At 37.4% G+C, this 17,706-nt stretch overlaps 1 protein-coding gene and 1 long non-coding RNA gene across 2 annotated transcripts; one reads left to right on the top strand and one right to left on the bottom strand.

The window, feature by feature from the left end:
• The first annotated feature begins 6,847 nt into the window (after window positions 1-6,847).
• LOC145224397 (uncharacterized) lies at window positions 6,848-7,557 on the top strand. Its single transcript, XR_013859639.1, has 2 exons — window positions 6,848-7,410; window positions 7,471-7,557. It is a non-coding gene; the product is annotated as an uncharacterized LOC145224397 (long non-coding RNA).
• A 4,123-nt stretch (window positions 7,558-11,680) lies between these two features.
• Window positions 11,681-16,425, bottom strand: LOC145225410 (uncharacterized). Its single transcript, XM_080092096.1, has 4 exons — window positions 16,111-16,425; window positions 15,397-15,549; window positions 13,986-14,101; window positions 11,681-13,300 (listed from the first exon to the last, which is right to left on the bottom strand). The coding sequence occupies exons 1-4, from the start codon at window positions 16,315-16,317 to the stop codon at window positions 13,054-13,056; spliced, it is 723 nt and encodes a 240-aa protein (XP_079948222.1). The 5' UTR covers window positions 16,318-16,425; the 3' UTR covers window positions 11,681-13,053.
• Window positions 16,426-17,706: the final 1,281 nt, after the last annotated feature.

Genomic DNA, 17,706 nt, shown 5'->3' with positions numbered 1-17,706 from the left:
CTTGTTCATAGCAAAAGTTTGAGTTTGAGTTATGCATCAGGTGGCTAACGACAAAGGTTAAATCAGATTTTTTCAATTCAATTTATGTCAGCAAATACTAAAGTCAAATAGTGTGTCATTAATTTTGGAAGAGTAGCTTCAATTGAATTAGGTTGAACTAACCAGCCGGGATGGTTAAGTATCAGTGCAAAAAAAATATTACCATTGCTAAAATCAAACTGGTCATTAAAAATCAAGAAAAAATATTGTTTATTATTACAAAATATAGCTTTGCTAATTGTGTTTCATATTCTGATTACATATTTTTTTCTTATTATGCTTGTTCATCGCAACAATCTTTTTAATGTAGCATGCAGTGCAAAAGGTAAGAGGCCTGTTGAGTTTTTGGAATTGACAGCTTATAAAGGTTCGTCTAGGGAATGTTATACTGCTTGTGAGTATCAAAAGATTACATAGAAAAACAAAATGATTTTAAATGTGTAGTTGTGTGCCCAGTAGGAAAATTTGTAATCGAAAATCTGCTGATGAGTTTGTTTCACGTGTGATAATTTAATATTTTTTTCTCAAATTGTGCGGCAATTTTTTTTATTAAATGCAATAAAATTTTGTTAATGGATCAATGGATACCAATTTTAGGACCTACCTTACAATAACAGACGCATTGCAACTGTCACCAAAACAGTCGCACAAATCTCATAAAATTGTATTCTTAAGAATTTAACAATTAAACCAGCGACAATACCCTGTGTACACAAATAAATAATTACGCTTAAGCAGGCCCAACAGGAGAGGGTTGCAGCCGGTTCGTCGCACCAGGGCCCATGACAAAGTAGGGGTCTCATAAGTATTAAGTTTAAAGTTGCAGGGTCAAATATGATTGTATTTTTTATTGTTTTAAAACTGAAAAAATGTTGATGCTGATTGCCGAATGTGGATTATGAACAACTCTACAGAATCAAGTACAGAACCTATTATAGGATATAAACCACCAACCACCAACTTTTGAAATTTCGTCACAAACTATCTTTGTTTAGAACAGGGGTTCTTAACCTGGGGTGCACGCACCCCCAAGGGGTGCGAGAACTGTTCCTAGGGGGTGCGGGGATGCTGAATCATTAAGGTTGGTTAGGTCTATTCTATTTAGGCAATTACAGAAGGGGGAGCGCAAATTGGTTAGTGATTTGAAAGGGGGTGCGAAAATTGGTTGGTGATTTGAAAGGGGTGCAGCAAGGAAAAAAGGTTAAGAACCACTGGTTTAGAATGAAAACCCTAGGAACCATTGTGTGGCCATAGATTGCGCGTTTAATGTTGTTGTCGTTAATGGTCTTCAATGTACAGAAAAATACTTAAAGTTTGGCCTGGTAGACAAACCTTTAATAGCATAGTCTGTCTAACTTCTAATGTCTAAAATTAAGATTTGTTCCTCGGTGATTTGGTTATGACATAATCGATACAGTACAAAGTGAAAGCCAATTTTTATTTAAAAGTCATCAATATTAAAACAACCTTAAACTACGTTTGAAGAACCGAAATATTCAAGTAGTGATTGTAGAGAAATGTTTAAACTTGTGTGTATATATATATGTATATATATGTGCAGTGTTTTTTTAAGGTGTTTTGGGGGACCGAAACGGTTCCCCAAATTTCCCTAGCGGTTTCCCAAAATTTGGACTTACAACTACAGTTTTTAGTATTTAAATGAAACACTTGCGGTCTCTTAAAACTACTTAGCGGTCACCCAAACCAAACCTTAAAAAAACCTGTATATGTGTGTTGTAAAACAAGAGAAAACGAATGACAAAACATACCGATACAATAAAAAAACAAAAAGCATACAATGCTTTAAATCCATCTTCAGTTTGTCAGATCAACCTTTACTATTCAATGCAACAGGCAAAGCCATATGATTGCGATGAGATACTGATGTGTTTGTATTAATCATCGTTGTCGGCTCGACTTTTGAGAAATTGCTAAAAGGAAAAAGTCGACTGCGATAATCGCGAAACGATAAAAACAAACAAATGATGTTAAACAGCTGACCGATCTTAAAGATAAGAAAGAAAAATGACATGGATGACCAATTCCCAACTTTGTCTCGGTTCGCTCCATTAACTGCGCACACAAGAATATCCGAGAAAACAACCAAAGCTGCCGATACACTGATTCGAATCACAGATTTACGTACTTTAGGATCTTTGATTCGTTTTGCCAGGGGAGCCAAGCAAAGCACCAAGATGAACAACTGGCTTAGTGTGAACATCATTATGGAAATTCCTGCCAAGACAATCACATGTGAGCCTTCGTACTCACATCCTCGCTTTGTACTACTGACTTTTCTTGTGATCGATACTGCTATTGGCAATATTTGACTTACTGTGAACAATATTTTCGTCGCGTATCTGGTCACAGTAATCAAGGAATTGCCACATTTCTTTTGCAAAGTGATATTATTGTGTAGTGTGGTTTGTCGCAACCAAAGCGCCCCAAACACAAGCGAGTTTGTTACGACGTTAACCATCACACGCAATGTGAAGTAATTCCAACACCAGGTCCAACTTGGTATGATGAAATAGATTTCCACCAATTGCAAGATTAAGCTAAGAAAGATGGTCATTGATGAGATTGAAAGGAGACGATTTGTCGTTCTAATTCCTGTTGAATTACATCCGATTCGAATCTGGTAGACAACCGAACAGATCAAGGTGTAAAGAGATGCGATGAACAGCGGAGGAAAAATGACTTTTTCGTAGGGTCGGGATCCAAATTCTTCAGTGAGGTTTATCACAGTTTGGATTGGGTATGTTGTTGTAAGGTTAGTACTGACGTTGGTATCCATTGATTTGTTAACAAAATCTTGGTTGCAGTTATGGTCAACTATATTACACAATTTCTGGAATAGACATCGGATTAAGATATGCGAAATCAACAGATTAAATGCTTTTCATATCATTTCGAAACATTTTGATTATAGAAATAGGTGACTTCTCAACTACGGAAAATGCAATCTATCTGCACATTTTCGAAACTCTAAAGCAGAATCACTTAAAGTAAGTCAATAATTTTGCACTGCTTATTTAAAAACCCAACCAGGGCTATTTTTATGCAAGTTACATTAAATACATTGCTACGTTTACCACTCTTGATTAGAAACTAATTAGTAATATAATACACTACTTCTTATTTGATATTTCTGACCAGTTTAACTACAATTATGTAAATAAACATCACACTTTTAGCTGATAATCCATTTTCTGTCATTGAAATTACCCTTTTTTCCTGACCAGATTAGTTATAAATATTTGAATGAACAACACAACTTTAGCTCGAAAGATGATTTCAACCTTTGATAATATTTTGTATTTATAACTTAACTATAGCCTAGCAATCTTGACAGGTTTGATCACCTGAAATTAATTTACGCTACTGTTGTGTTTTTAAGACACATTACTTGACTTTTAATATTTAGCGAAATAGGTTTTAATTGAATTAAATCTACATTAGTGATAACCCTGCGCGCATTATAACTAGTTGCATTGCTATAGGACAACAACTGTTGCTATGCACGAGTCTTTCATTCATACACACAATTCACTATAGTCAATACCAAATGAACTATTGAAAAAAAATATATTTCCTATAGTTTAATTGGGGTTAAAATTTGTTTAACACCTGTTGCATGTGTATACAGACAATAAATATTTTATAAATGTATCGTGTTTCTTCTGGTTTAACAGTTTATGTTTAATCGCAACTGACTGTTTTTTGAGTTATTATTTCGCATAAACGAAAAGTTGTTTTATACCAATTCGACTAATTTGCCGGAGTAAAGTACTGATTTTACAAACATTTTGTGCTGCTTAATTTTTAAGTTGTGTGTTTGTGTTTACGTTTGCATTTTAGCGATATGTTCTGCTGCACAACGCGTCCACCTTGTTTGTTTTCAAATGACCTACATTTCTTTATCACAAGGCCCTCGAGAGAAAAAAAATTGCAGGTGCAAGTTCTGGGCCCCCTTATGAAGAGTGTAGTCATGTCTAAAATAGTTTTAATAAAATATGTTTGTCCACCATAGTTGCACCATAATTCATGCTTTCAAGCCATTTTGGTTTGAGTGGCTAAATCCAAGCCAACTATGTTTATGTCAGCACCGTAAAGCAGTACCATTCACCCTAGCTGTCAGGTTTTGATTTTTATGTTGAATCTGCCCATATGCTTGCATATCTTTAACATTATTACTTCTTTTTGGGCACATCTTAAACCACTACTCTTTAGAATGGTCCTTGGGCCTGGTGTTTAATATAAACATAGAAAACCATAAAAAAGCCATAACTGAATTTGAATTTATATATTGTTGAGTGCTTTTTACCTACTATTTAGCGGTGCATCTAAAATATACAGGATCGATTGGTGCACCTTAATATCACTTTAATATCGCTGGGTGCACATTTATATCGCTCGGTGCAACTTTATATTGCTCGGCGCATGTGTACATCGCTTGGTTCTCCGTTATATCGCTTGATGTACCCTTATGTCGCTTGGTGCACTTTTATTCCGCTTGGTGCACCTTTCAATTGCTCGGTTTAACCTTACCTAGCGATATGAAGGTGCACAAAGCGATATAAGGGTACACCAAGCGATATAACGGAGAACCAAGTGATATAAATGTGCACCAAGCGATGTTAAGCTGCACCAAGCGATATTAAGCTGCACCAAGCGATATGAAGGTGCTACAAGTTATATAAATGTGTACCACGCGATTTTAAGGTGCACCAAGTGATATCAAAGCGCACCAAGCGATATTAAGGTGCGCAAGAAGTTGTTACTGGAAATAGCTCGGCTTTGCAACACCTAAGTTTTAAGTTGTTAACAACAACAAAAGTAGTTTTTTCAGATGTCGGATTACCACTGTAGAATTCAAGCCTTTTGCTAATTCTATCTTACAGTCTCCTGACTGACAGAACAGAATAAGACAGTCGGTTTCAGATGCACTTTATTAATTGAACAGTGATTTAAAACGGAATTTTGACCACCTGAAGTAAACCAAAAGAACCAAAAACGTCACAATTACAAAACAGACCAAACAAGCTAACTTATATAACATAAAATTATCTAACACAGCAAAAATGTAATACATACACCACAGCCTTAACTACTACTGAATCACTAAACAGACTACACGTGTGAAAACAAAGGAAACCGTGGAAGTAGGACACACACAAGGTTGGCACTGGCAGTTATGTCGTAACAATGGACTTATGGCGCAATGGTTGCAACGGCGGGAAAAGTTTTTTGCCATTGGGAAATGGAAAGCGTTACTGCCAGTGGTAATGTCGAATAAGCGGGTCTGCGACGGTGTCCCGCGAATGTTTTGTGCGAAGATCAAAGTATATGCAAAGTCTCGCTTGGCGACTCGCAATCAAATCGATACAAGTTGTTACCAAAGTGTTTCATAACCGCTACTGTAAATAGCAGTACAAAATAACAATTAAAATTGCAGTGTCTAACTCTAAAGCAGTGGTTCCCAACCTTTCGTGGACCATGGCCCCCTTAAAGTAACTTTTTGCCCTCGTGGCCCCCTTCAAGTTACCTTGTAGGACCTGTGGCCCCCTTGAAATGTAGATAGCAATCTCGCGTTGGAATGCGGTATTAATTTTGGCCTTAAATAGGTCTAATACAGTAAATGAGCGTGATAAACCTCACTATAAACAAATAGTATGTGAAATAGTCGATTAAATTCGGGAATAAAGTTAAAGTGAAAACGACTTTTAGTGGGTGTTTCTTGTAAATCTACGCCCGTGGCCCCCCGGAACATAGCTTGTGGCCCCCTTGGGGGGCCATGGGCCCTGGTTGGGAACCACTGCTCTAAAGTCTAAACTCTAAAGCATTTTTAGAGGGGATGTTTCTGACAAATGGGTATAGCGGACCCAAATGCGTCAGTGAAGTTTAATTGCGTTACATGGTATACGTTAATGTAAGGTTACTAATGATGTTTGCATCCAATGTTTATGACGTTAAGCCAGGGTTTCTTAACCAGGGGTGCACGCACCCCCAATGGGTACGAGAACTGTTCCTAGGGGGTGCGGGGATGCTGAATCATTAAGTTCGGCTAGGTCTATTCTATATAAATACAAAAACCCAGGTGGGCGCTTTGTTTTTTAAAAACGTAATATTTGCAAAACAATAATTATTTAGCAATAAAGGCCATTGTCTCCTAACAATGGGTTTTAGCTGCTGCGTGGGAGAGAGCAGTTTAAAGTGGGTGAGTAGTCAAGCATGTGAGTAGCGGGAATTGAGAAGTAGCCATTTATTGAACTAGCTTACTTTTCAGAAACATTTAGTGAAATTTACTAAATAATAGCTGCAAATATGGCTAAAAGAAAGTGTTAAATTTTCATAGAAATTGTTTGTGCCCAAATTTACAGCACGTGGTGATCCTCGAATGGATATTTGGGCCACAGACCAAAAAAGTTTGGAAACCCCTGGGCTAGACGGAAAGACATGTCTATAGATGAGCTCCTACTGTACGTTCGAACCCCCATCGTAAACTCGATTAATCTAACCCAGGGGTGGGGAACCTGCAACCAGAAGGCCACATGCGGCCTCTTTGGACTATAGGTACAGCATTCGATGTCAAACTACGTTCTAAAGACCTTAATATTGCATGCTGTCACAGTCGAAGAGAAATTAGGGTTGGCAAGCCGGTCAATTGACCAGTCAAATGGTCAAAATGACCAGTCAAAGATATTTGACGAGATTTTTGTTTGACCGGTCAAATACCCAACCCTAGAATTACGTGAAAATGTCATTTTTCCACCTTCATCACTTAACTTACATGGCCATTGTTACATCTTATTTGCCAGTAATTGCCGATTTCTATAGATTCCCGCATTTCCTTAGTACAACTTGTGTTGTAACCTAGTGCGTTGTGTGACGTAACAATCGACTGCCAGTTTTGTGTGATAACGCAACGTGGTTTAGTTCTTTTGGTTGCTGACTTCCGTGAAGCACGGTGCTGCGTCGGTTGTTGTAGAAAAGCTGTTTATTGACGATTATTGGTGAGTCACTTTGTATATATGTGTTTAATGACTCAATATTGTGAATTACCATAATGACTGCTAACCGCTGTGAACTTGACCTAAAATGTCATTCCCCTTTTTTAATAGTCGTACTGTACGTGTAGTTGGGTTTATTTAAGTTGCTTAAGTTGTATTTGTTTACGCAGCGTTCTTGTACGATATTCACGTGAAGCGTGACTTTTCCACACTGTCGCTCTACATAGCTTGGTAAGCATTGTGTATGACGTCATAATGGCATATTGTGGTTTCATGCTTTATTGTGTATTTAGGTGTGTGACAGTGATTTCTGGGATTGCCCATGTTATATATTTTCTTCCGGTTACCATAACAGTTGGTAAGCTTTGAGTTATATTTCTACATTTAAAGCGCAATGTTAATGTCATGCTTTATGTAGAAACCGTTTCCGATCGTTTCTATCGCCTCCCACCGTCCTCTTCATTCTTCATTGAAAGTGTTTGAATATAAGATCTACAAAACACCCTATCTGTGTGGACTGCGTGTTGGAGACCTTTAGGAATCGCGTTTCAATCCCCCCTCGTGTGACGTTCCGCGCTGTAACCGGGGCGCGTTCACGGGACGTTACAGCCATTTAAGTAGTTCTAGGTCAACGCTTGGTTTACAAAACGGTTTCCCTACAATCTCATTTTTGTCACAAACAAAGCAGTTGTCTGCGCATAATCTAATATCTTGGACATGTAACAAATTGCTCTCATATCACTAAAATGCGCAAATATGCCAATCTACAGGTGAAATAAATCCGGGATGTTGTTTTGAAATAGAAGTCCAGCGAACAATTTACTTACCTTGAACGCTGTAATCAGCTTAGTCCCACTCAGGAAAATTACCAAACGATTATGCAACCAAAAGGTTTGAAAACCACGGTCCCAAGGCTTGGAAATAGTTGATGCGGCCTACACGAGTGTCGAAAAAATGTTGTGGGCCTTAATAAACCAAAAGGTTCCCTACCCTGATCTAACCTATGCCCAGTTATATGCGGTTGCTTGGGAGATGGGCTTGACTCCAAATACCCATCTTATTGATCCAGCGTAAGTTAATATTTGTCCGTGATGGCTGGTCGGAATGAAATCTTTCGATTTACTCCAGTAACGCAAGTTTGTTCAAAATTGTAAAACACCCGATATCATTTGTCACAACAATAGCAATCACTTTTTCTGGTTCAAAGACATGATCGTTGCAAAAGTCGATTTAGTAAAGCCCTTTTACCCTCGAATTTAATTAACACAAACATAAGCACCTTAGCGTTAAAACAATTAACAGCTTTAAATGCGCAATTTTTTGAAATTATTCTTTTACGTCCAAATGACCCAATTGTTTCTTGTTTTTCACGTACCATACCTTACAGTTAAACGTGTAAACTTCAAAAGATATGCATTTTGTAGCTACGTCTAAATGACCCGGGTCATAATGGCCATTTTGCGTATAATGCTTCGTTGCAATAAATGTTTCATGGGCACATCCTTTAAACTAGTAAATGGACTGAACCCGTCAAAAAACGTTCGGGCCGAAACCGAATATGCGGTCATAAGCCAAAACAGCTTTCACAATACATGAATAAAGACTTTTCTGAAAAACATTGGCAAAAGAAGTAGAAGTCAATATAACTTATTGTGGGTGTTTGTTTTTCTGATAACAACTTTCTGTTTTTTTTTTTTGTTTTTTCAGATAATATTTGTATATTTGTACTATAACATTTGTACTTAAAACTTATAATTCTAAACATGTATGATATAATTTTAAAAGATTGAGTCTCGACTCCTGGCACATTCACCAACGTTGCGACACCTTGAACGGACATACTTGTTGTAGTTGCTTAAACACCTGTAAATTAGGAGTCCTTGCGTTTATTACTTTTTCGTGTTTGTTCTTGTTGTTTGCGTTTTCGCTGCTTTTTATTTTGTTTGTTAAAGGTTTTTTTTTTCACGATTTAAAGTGTTTTTATCCTGATGAAGGCGACCTGAACCAGACATTTAACAATGTATTGGCCAGAAGAGCATTATTTGATTTATTGTATAATTGCATGTAATACTCTGATAAACTAAACAAGCAAATGCATTGTGTTTGGATTTATTTGATAATGTGTACAAACATAAATTCTTGACAATTATTTTTGAATTTGCCTACTAACTGATTCAACGTGCCGCTATGAAGCATTTCACAGAATTAATGCATCAGGTCGTAATAACATCAATATGCATAACGCATAAGTGATAACAATTTAAAGGAATGCATCAAGACTACTGATAAATAACTGTACGTCAACACATTTTACACACAATGACATAGTATTATATACAGCAAACAATTTAAAACGTCTGCAATGGAATCCATAGATTTGATTTTTACTGTTCATCTTGTTTTGTGTTGTCTTGAAGTTTTCTTGTTTTCTGAAGTTCAAGTGTAGTTCCATCCGTTGCTGGCTCGATTTTTGAGTTAAGATTTTTCGGAAACAAGCGCATGCGATAATCGCAAAAGACATTGTGAGACAAAACAAGTTGAAAAGCTGACTGTACTTATAAACAAGGGGCGTAAACGACACGGAGGACCAGGGCTCAATTTGATTTTCCAAAGCACCAAAAACTGCAAGCAATATACCATCGGTAAACACAACCAATGCTGTACAAATACTGACTCGGACCACAGATTTTCGAACACGTTGATCTTCGATTTGTCCCAGCAAGGGAGCAATGCAAAGAGCTAGAATGCACAACTGACCGACCTGGAATAAGAGGACAGCAGACCCTTCAGCATAACCATATTGATTTCCAACAAACTTGCAGCCTTGGTTTGTTGCGATTTCCTTTCGCTTTACCATTCCAACCAACACCAAAATTTGGCTGACTATGACAAAGGCAAGAGTTCCATATCTGGTAGCAATAACAAAGTTTTTAATGCACTCACTTTGAAATTTGAGTGTCTTGTTGAGAAAAGCCTGGCGCAACCAAAGTACTGAAAACACTAGCAGATTTGTCACAACGTTACTTGGCGCACGCAACCAAAAGTAAGTGGCGCACCACAGCGAGCTAGATCTGAAAATGTAGATATCCATCGAGAGCAAAGCCGCGCTAAATAGACATGAGAGAGCTGCCAGTGCAAGAAAACGATCAGTCCATTTAATTGCTTGTGAATGACTTTGATTACGAATTTGGTAGATGATTGAACAAACAAACAAGTAAAGAGATGCAATGAAGAAAGGTGGAAGCAGGGCTTTTTCGTATGGACGGGACCCAAATGCTTCTGTACTATTTGATTCCATTTGACTTGTTTCAGTCACGGTGGCCTCAGTAGTTGCGTTGCAATCCTTTGTTGCGCTGTCAAGTTATTTTAAAGAACCAATCATCAAACACTACAATATAACTCCTGTGAGATTTCTATCATTAAATATTTAGCAATAAAAGTAATTTTTACTTGACCCACAGAAAAATATTTTAATATTTACAAGTATACACAAACTTTTCAAAGCCCAGGTTAACAAATTCCAATGTCACAACTTAGGTGTCAGTATAACTTAGTATAGTTGTTACAATCCTAGTGACTTAAACCTAGCTAGTTAGATCTAAACATTAAAAAAACTTTCGTCTGTTGAAAATCGTTTAATGCAAAATACAATTTGACTGCTGCAAACATAACCACAGCAGTGATACCACGTCTGTTGGTTTTACATACAAATATCAATGGATATCCTTAATTGCAAATAGCTTAAAATCGGTTCGACTCTCGTTTGCGTAATGCCCATGGGCTGCAATAAAAGTTTCATGAACATCGTTTAAACTAGTAATGGACCAAACCTGTCACAAAACGTTCGGAGCGTAACCGAATACTTAGCCATAAGGTGGAATAATTTCGGCCGAATTATAAGCCGGACCAAAAATCCCCTTTACGATGGATGTTTTTAATTGAACATTCCGTTGTGGATGTAGGTCAGGGGTCACCAAAGTACGCTCCTATAAATATCGCCTCGTGGGTTAAGTTTGAAAAGAGGGCGATAGGGCATGTAAACCAGAGTTACAAGACGGTATGGGATTTTCGGACCTGGTATTTGTGAGAAAATGGGCTTGAAACGGGCCTGACTTTACGTTCCGTTTCCGCGGTTTTTTTTGAATAAAATCACTTAGCTAAGTAACTCTGGCTTTGACCTTATGCCCACCCTACACTAAAACGTATTGTTTACCCCATTAATTGTCTACTATTGTTCCTTGTGTTTGTTGTCTTTCTCTTTTTTCTTTCTCATCCTTTGTTGCAAGGCTTTCGTGGATAGGCCTGTCAATCAAAATTTCGGGCCTAAACGGGCTTCGCAAAAACGTTTCGGGTTCAGGCCGGGCTTCGGGCTTATACTTTCGGGTTCGGGCCGGGTTCGGGCTCAGATTTCGGGCCCGCTTGCAACTCTGATGTAAACTATGCGGCCCGCGCGAATCATTATCAAACTTATCCGGCCTGCATTGAAAAAGTTTGGTGACCCCTGAAGTAAGTGAACACAATAATAACAACCTAAAACAGCTGTCACAATACAAGAATGACCTTTCTGCAAAACTTTAGAGTTGGCGAAAGTAGAAGCCAAAATAACTTATTCAATATTAGTTGCTTAAATGTATTTCCATATGATAGTTTTTTGTGATTATGAAATCATAATTCGGCAATTTTGTATCGTTGTTTGGTACCCACCTTTATTGAATGGTTCTGCTATTTGACTGGAATTTCTGAAGTTTGCAATCGGGTTTGAATTTAAAAAGTGGGCTACAGTTTTTGTTTTAAAAAGTTTAATAAAGTCATATGATAAATGATGAAAACGCGTGCAAAAATAACAGGTGCACAACGCTTTATCAGCTAAAAAACTAAAATGGCAAACAAAAGAAGCAGTTTATCTTTACGGTAGACCAGGGGACTCCAACTCAACGGTTGTACCGGGCCAATTTTTAAAGTTTTTAGAGGCCGCGGGCCACATGCAGTCTTACATGTCAAAATGTTCTAGTTCATGGTCCCTTATTGGCTAACAGCGTTATTTTCGTTGACCTCCAAGAGCTCATGACTTTACAATCTTACTTCCGTGTTCATCAATGCTTTTTTATTTCATAAAAATCAACAAAGAAAGCAATTGTTTGCGCACAATTCCCTATCTTAGTTTTGTCTGTGATGTCACAACCCTCTCTTAGAACATTGATATGTGTAACCACTTGATAATATTTAGGTAAAATAAATCCTAAAGCTGTATTGATGAAAGTTTAAATTACTTTTAGCAGCTTAAGCTGTTTAATTGCATGGTTTTAGCATTGAATTCATCGTGGACCGCGGAAAATTACGAAACGTCTGTTATGTAAATGAAACAGGTTTGGAAACCACTGGAGACTTTGCACTATACGCTTTGCCTATAGGCATCTGAAAAAGTCAATGCTGCCAACATAAGTATCAACAAAATGTTGGTTGGCCTGCATGAACTTAAAAGTTCCTTTTCCCTGAGCTAAACAAAAATAGTGGACACAAAAAATTTAACGGATTTTAACTTTACCCATTGATGATCAGAATAAGGTTGCATTATTACATCACATTAATAATAATGTATCACAAAGGTTAAATTTGGTATTTTTGACTTAGTGATATATGGTTTTGAATTGTGAAATACTTGAAGGGTGAATAAAACAAACGCATCCTTTAAATTTGGCAAGATTTTAATTTATTTTGTCATTTGCTTATAACGCCGCGGGCCACGGAAAATTGCCTTGCGGGCCACATGTGGCCCGCGGGCCGCGTGTTGGAGAACCCTGTAGTAGACAAAGATAAAATTCGTGTTACAAATCTAACACCTTTATGGTTAAAAAAAAACATATCCAAATGACAAGCTTATGCAACGGTAAAGTTAAACATGCTCAAAACAATCATTTGTAATACTGAATGTAATACGTTGTCCGCAATTAAGAACACGTGTTTACAACCAACTACGATCAAAACCTTGTATTGATCGTACTTAATATGGTATAACATGCGTTTGATTGTTTGTTTGGTTCAGTCGCTTAATAAGAAGTGCAGCGCTAAAATGAGGAGCCGGTGGATTAATAAACGGTCTCTGTTTTGTCACAGCATCAACGTAGTCGCGGTAATTTATTTCTTTATGTAACTCGTAATTATCTCGAAGAAAAAGTTCCTTCGAAAACTTCGATGTCGCAACGGCGGCGATTATCTTGCAACCAAGTCTAGATGCTTGTTGTTCTGATCTGGAACACAAAATGCAGTAGAGTTTGTAATAAGTCATAGCGCGCAAGCATTTATGAACGTGTATGCCAAGTGCCCCCTCTTGCCCCTACGTGGCGGCGCCCATGACTATAGCAGAGGATAAAAACGCACAAATTAGTTTAATCTCCGGGAAGCACGGGCAAAATGTTTCAAAGCATCTGGCCTGATAACGTATAGGCTACGGCCCGGTAGCAATCATCTCGCGGACCGGTACGGGGCCGACCACTGAACTATAGAGTGAAATAACACGATAAAGCTGATTTTGATCTTGTCTGATTTTATAATGAGTATTTCGTACGGTTGGGGTGTAAAACACTGGGCCCGATGGGCAATTTTTGGGGCTCCATTTTCAAGATACACTTCTTGTATTGTTTCATTATTCCTCAACACATAGTAGTTGTTTGGTGAATAGAAAAAGTATGTCAATCAATTTTTTACATAATAGAAGCATTATTCAAATATGGTGTGGTACAGGACCAGAGTAGGTTTATGTCACCTTTACACATCTTACTGTGGATAATGTTTTTGTTTTTGTTTTTTAGCCCCTGCGCCTCTAAATCCAGCCTATGAAAAGGTTTACCTTAAACCGGCGTTCAAGTGTATCGGGAGAGCAGAGATGTGTCCGAAAAGTTTGAAAACACATAGGCTAGTTAACGATTATCCTACCTTTTAATTAACTTTCTGCATATTCCCCTGCGTCGATACATTGCATCAACAACAACGATGTCAATATAATACACTGGATTGTACCACTGAAGCTCACTTCCGATCAGGTCAAGAAACTGAAAAGAAACGTACAATTTGTACACAAGATTTACATTATTCTGTCAAACAAAGTTGTGGTATTCATGCAAAGAGTTCGATTTTTCGCAATATGTTTGAACAACACTCTCAAATCAAACATATAGGAAGTGTTTCTTGTCAAGTTGCTTGGTTAAACGATTAACTTGCAAAACTTAAACATATGATAAACATATGACCATTAGGCAGTCAAAAATTAAAAAATTAAAAAATTAAAAAATACCGCTCTTGCGTGTCATGAAACCAATGCAGATGTAGTCATACTGGAAACCAATTTATCGATCAATCATTTTGACATATCAATTTGCATGGTGCATTTTGCGAAAAAAAACGATGTTAGCCATTTTGTATGAGATGCTTGCAAAACTTTAATAGCTAATATATAAGGTAATGTTAGGCCTTCCACGGGCTCGGTTAAAGAGTTTTGAACGTGTTAACTTTTGTTTGGTGCGTGTATCGTAAGCCAAAGCAGATAGAAGAGAGTGATAATAGTTAGTTGACAACAGTACCCATTTTTGTGCAAAACAGGTTTAAAAAGCGGATTGATTTTCAAAAAAAAACTTTGCTTGAGTAAAACGCACTCATCTCTTGCAAAAGAGTATGTGATTAATTTCTACAATCAGGTGATATTTTTATCCTGGGGTCTAGGGCTAAAATTAAGCTGTTAATAGGTTCGGTCGACAACTGGGAAAAGTCCTGTAACATAGGATAAATTCCATTGTTCAGAAGCCCCACTGCCATTTATTGATAGGCCACATTGAAGGTCCCTATCTCGACGAATCTGTTACAAGCCTATAACAGAAGTAAGCAACAACATAATTACCATATTTTGATTGATAGCTGTCGATGTTGTTATTATCTCGATCTAAATTTTTTTGAAATGATAAGTAATGTAAGTCTGTTATTATAAACCTATGCATTGGTGACTCATAAATTTATAAGTTATGATTCAAGCACTGTCATATATTACCAAGCCTACCAAGTGTTATATAGGCCTAGTGGTTTTGACCCGGCCATTGATTGACTCAACCAGAGATAAAGAAGTTTGGACACTCATTGGGGGAAGAAAGTGTTTAAACAGCTTCTCTCCACGTTGTCATGAATACATGCAAGTAACATACTGCTAACAAGAAACTTAAGTAAACTTTTTATGACAGTTTTGCAAAAATGAATTTGTTGCGAAAAACAGGGGATAATATTTATCGTTAAAAGCTGCCAAGGACTGAACTATACCTATACGGTTGTTAAGCTGTTTGCAAACCGACCAAATACTTACTCTTGCGATCGTGACACACTTTTCGTGAGCTGTTGGGTTTTGTATTTTATCTAAACTGCTTGATGGTATTGGACACACATTGACAATAACACCACAAAGTTCTCCGGTTTCTCCATCAAATGCGACAAACGACGTATTTCCCGACAGGTCATTCTGTCAGTAAACGAAAACAATTACAAACATCCTATGAATTTGGTTTTGTTGTAAACCACAACAAAGGAGGGTCATTGGTATACGTGTACTTTTTTTCACTTCACTTTACGTGTGCTTTTTTAGGTTCGGGCTTTAACAAACTCAACCGATGATTTCTGCGTATAATTTTGTTTAATTGACACTATCCAATGAGTTTAGGTTTGACCAGTTCATCGCTAAAACGTAAAACTATACATAATTGCATGTGCAATATGTCATTTTGTCTATGCGGGTCCCTATCTGTTGTGGTGATTAGTGTTACGTAGTTGAAAGCGTCATTAATGATATAGTATTATAATTGCAAAAAAATTAGAGGGTAACATTTAAATGAAAAACCAACAGTCAGTTTGTACCTTGCCAAGTTTGCATTTGTATGAACTTTATTTGCAAAACACATAAGACTCAAAACAATGGAGTTCATAAAGTTTAAAACAAGAATTAAGAGAGTTTTTAATGATGTTTTGCAGAAAATTTGTTTGTTAGCAACTGCAAACAGTCATTTTTAGTAATCAGAAATTTAACCTTGATCAACCGCCGTTCCTCTGCCTCAATTTCTTCTTTGGAAATAGCAAGCATTTGTGATAGAGGCTCATCTTGGAAGTATAAATCGCATACAAAATCAGTAGCATCATCAATTTGCTCTGAACTTCTAATATTCTGGTACAAAATTCCATTTTCTACATTGCTACTACTATCTCTACTATCGCTATCTCCTTCATCGTTATCCATGAAACAAAAACCGCCAAGAGATGTTTTTCAGACACAGAAATCTAGATTGCGCAGCCAATGCAAGGATATTTCAACGTGCAGCAGTCAGATCACGCAGGCCACAGTTTTTTATATTCGTACGTCGTGACGTACCGGGTTTGTTCTACGTCACAGCCCGTCAGATCGTGCTGACGCATGTTACGTCATAATGCATGGTGGGAGGGTCTTATTCACCAAGCTTGACGTGAGCTTTGAATGCATAGACTCCTCTGCACATTAGTGTCTGAGCGTTCCACAGGTACGCCTCCGTAAAGTTTTAATGTTTAACATTTTAGTAGGCGTATAACTTCATTACTTCAGTGCAACAAAATCAAAAACACAGAAAACTACGGTGAACAATGAAAGGACTGCGCTTCTCACATGAAAACTGCTTTAAAATAAAAGTTGGTTATTCAAGCGGCAGTGTATATTTTAAGGGCCGGTTCCCTATAAGTCCCTATCTATAATTTCAAGATAGGCAAAAATATAAAATCTGTGAAGATAGGCTATAATGGGTATTCGCACCCTTTCTTGATAATTGAGTAAAATTTATCCAAAACGACGTTTTTATCTGTCTCCGAGCTAAATAAATATATGAAGAAAAATATAAAGATTATAGATTGTTTTTATGTAAAAAAAAACAATTGGTTTTTTTTCCTGTGTGAGCCTATTGCGACCACTGATCTCTATAAACACTGGATTGTGCTACTCCGTTGAACAGTTGGGTGATTTTTGAAGCAAATTGAAGCGTAATGGCGGCTGCAAAAGGAAGCCCCAAAATTGCATTGCAAAAATTATCGCCATTTTTCCACTCTCTCCCCATTGCCCGCAATGCTTTTTTGGCGCTTCCTTTTGCAGCCGCCATTACGCTTCAATTTGCTTCAACCGTGACGGCCAGTAGCGCGATCCAGTGTTTATAGAGATCAGTGATTGCGACCACACACATTAAAGGCAAAATAGTAACCGCTAGGGCGGCTCGTGCCTAAAAATTGTGGGGGTGCTGCTCCAAATTTTAGCCTTTGTTGAACAAATATAAGTTAGCAATATGTAGAAAAGCTACATTTCTAATTTTCTAGCCATTGTTTTGTGTAGAAAAACAAGTAATACAAATCTTAATTAGCAACTCCATTGTGACGTAATTTTTGTTACGCAGTAATGTACACGAGTGTAAACTGTTTTGCCTTTGCAGGACTCATGGAAACAGCAAACAGGATTTTTCATCCTAGTAATTTCACTTGTCTAAACATCATCTAGATTATTTTCAAAGTAATCATGATCATCAGATCTACAGAAACATTTTCATTTCAGTAACTAGCTTTTCTTTGTCAACAATAGGATGTGCTTGGTGGTCACTACTATCTTGTCTGTAGA

This window comes from Phallusia mammillata, chromosome 4 (genome assembly GCF_965637545.1).
Source record: "Phallusia mammillata chromosome 4, kaPhaMamm4.hap1.1, whole genome shotgun sequence".
Classification (NCBI taxonomy): Eukaryota; Metazoa; Chordata; class Ascidiacea; order Phlebobranchia; family Ascidiidae; genus Phallusia; species Phallusia mammillata.
This window is presented reverse-complemented; position numbering and strand designations above follow the sequence as displayed.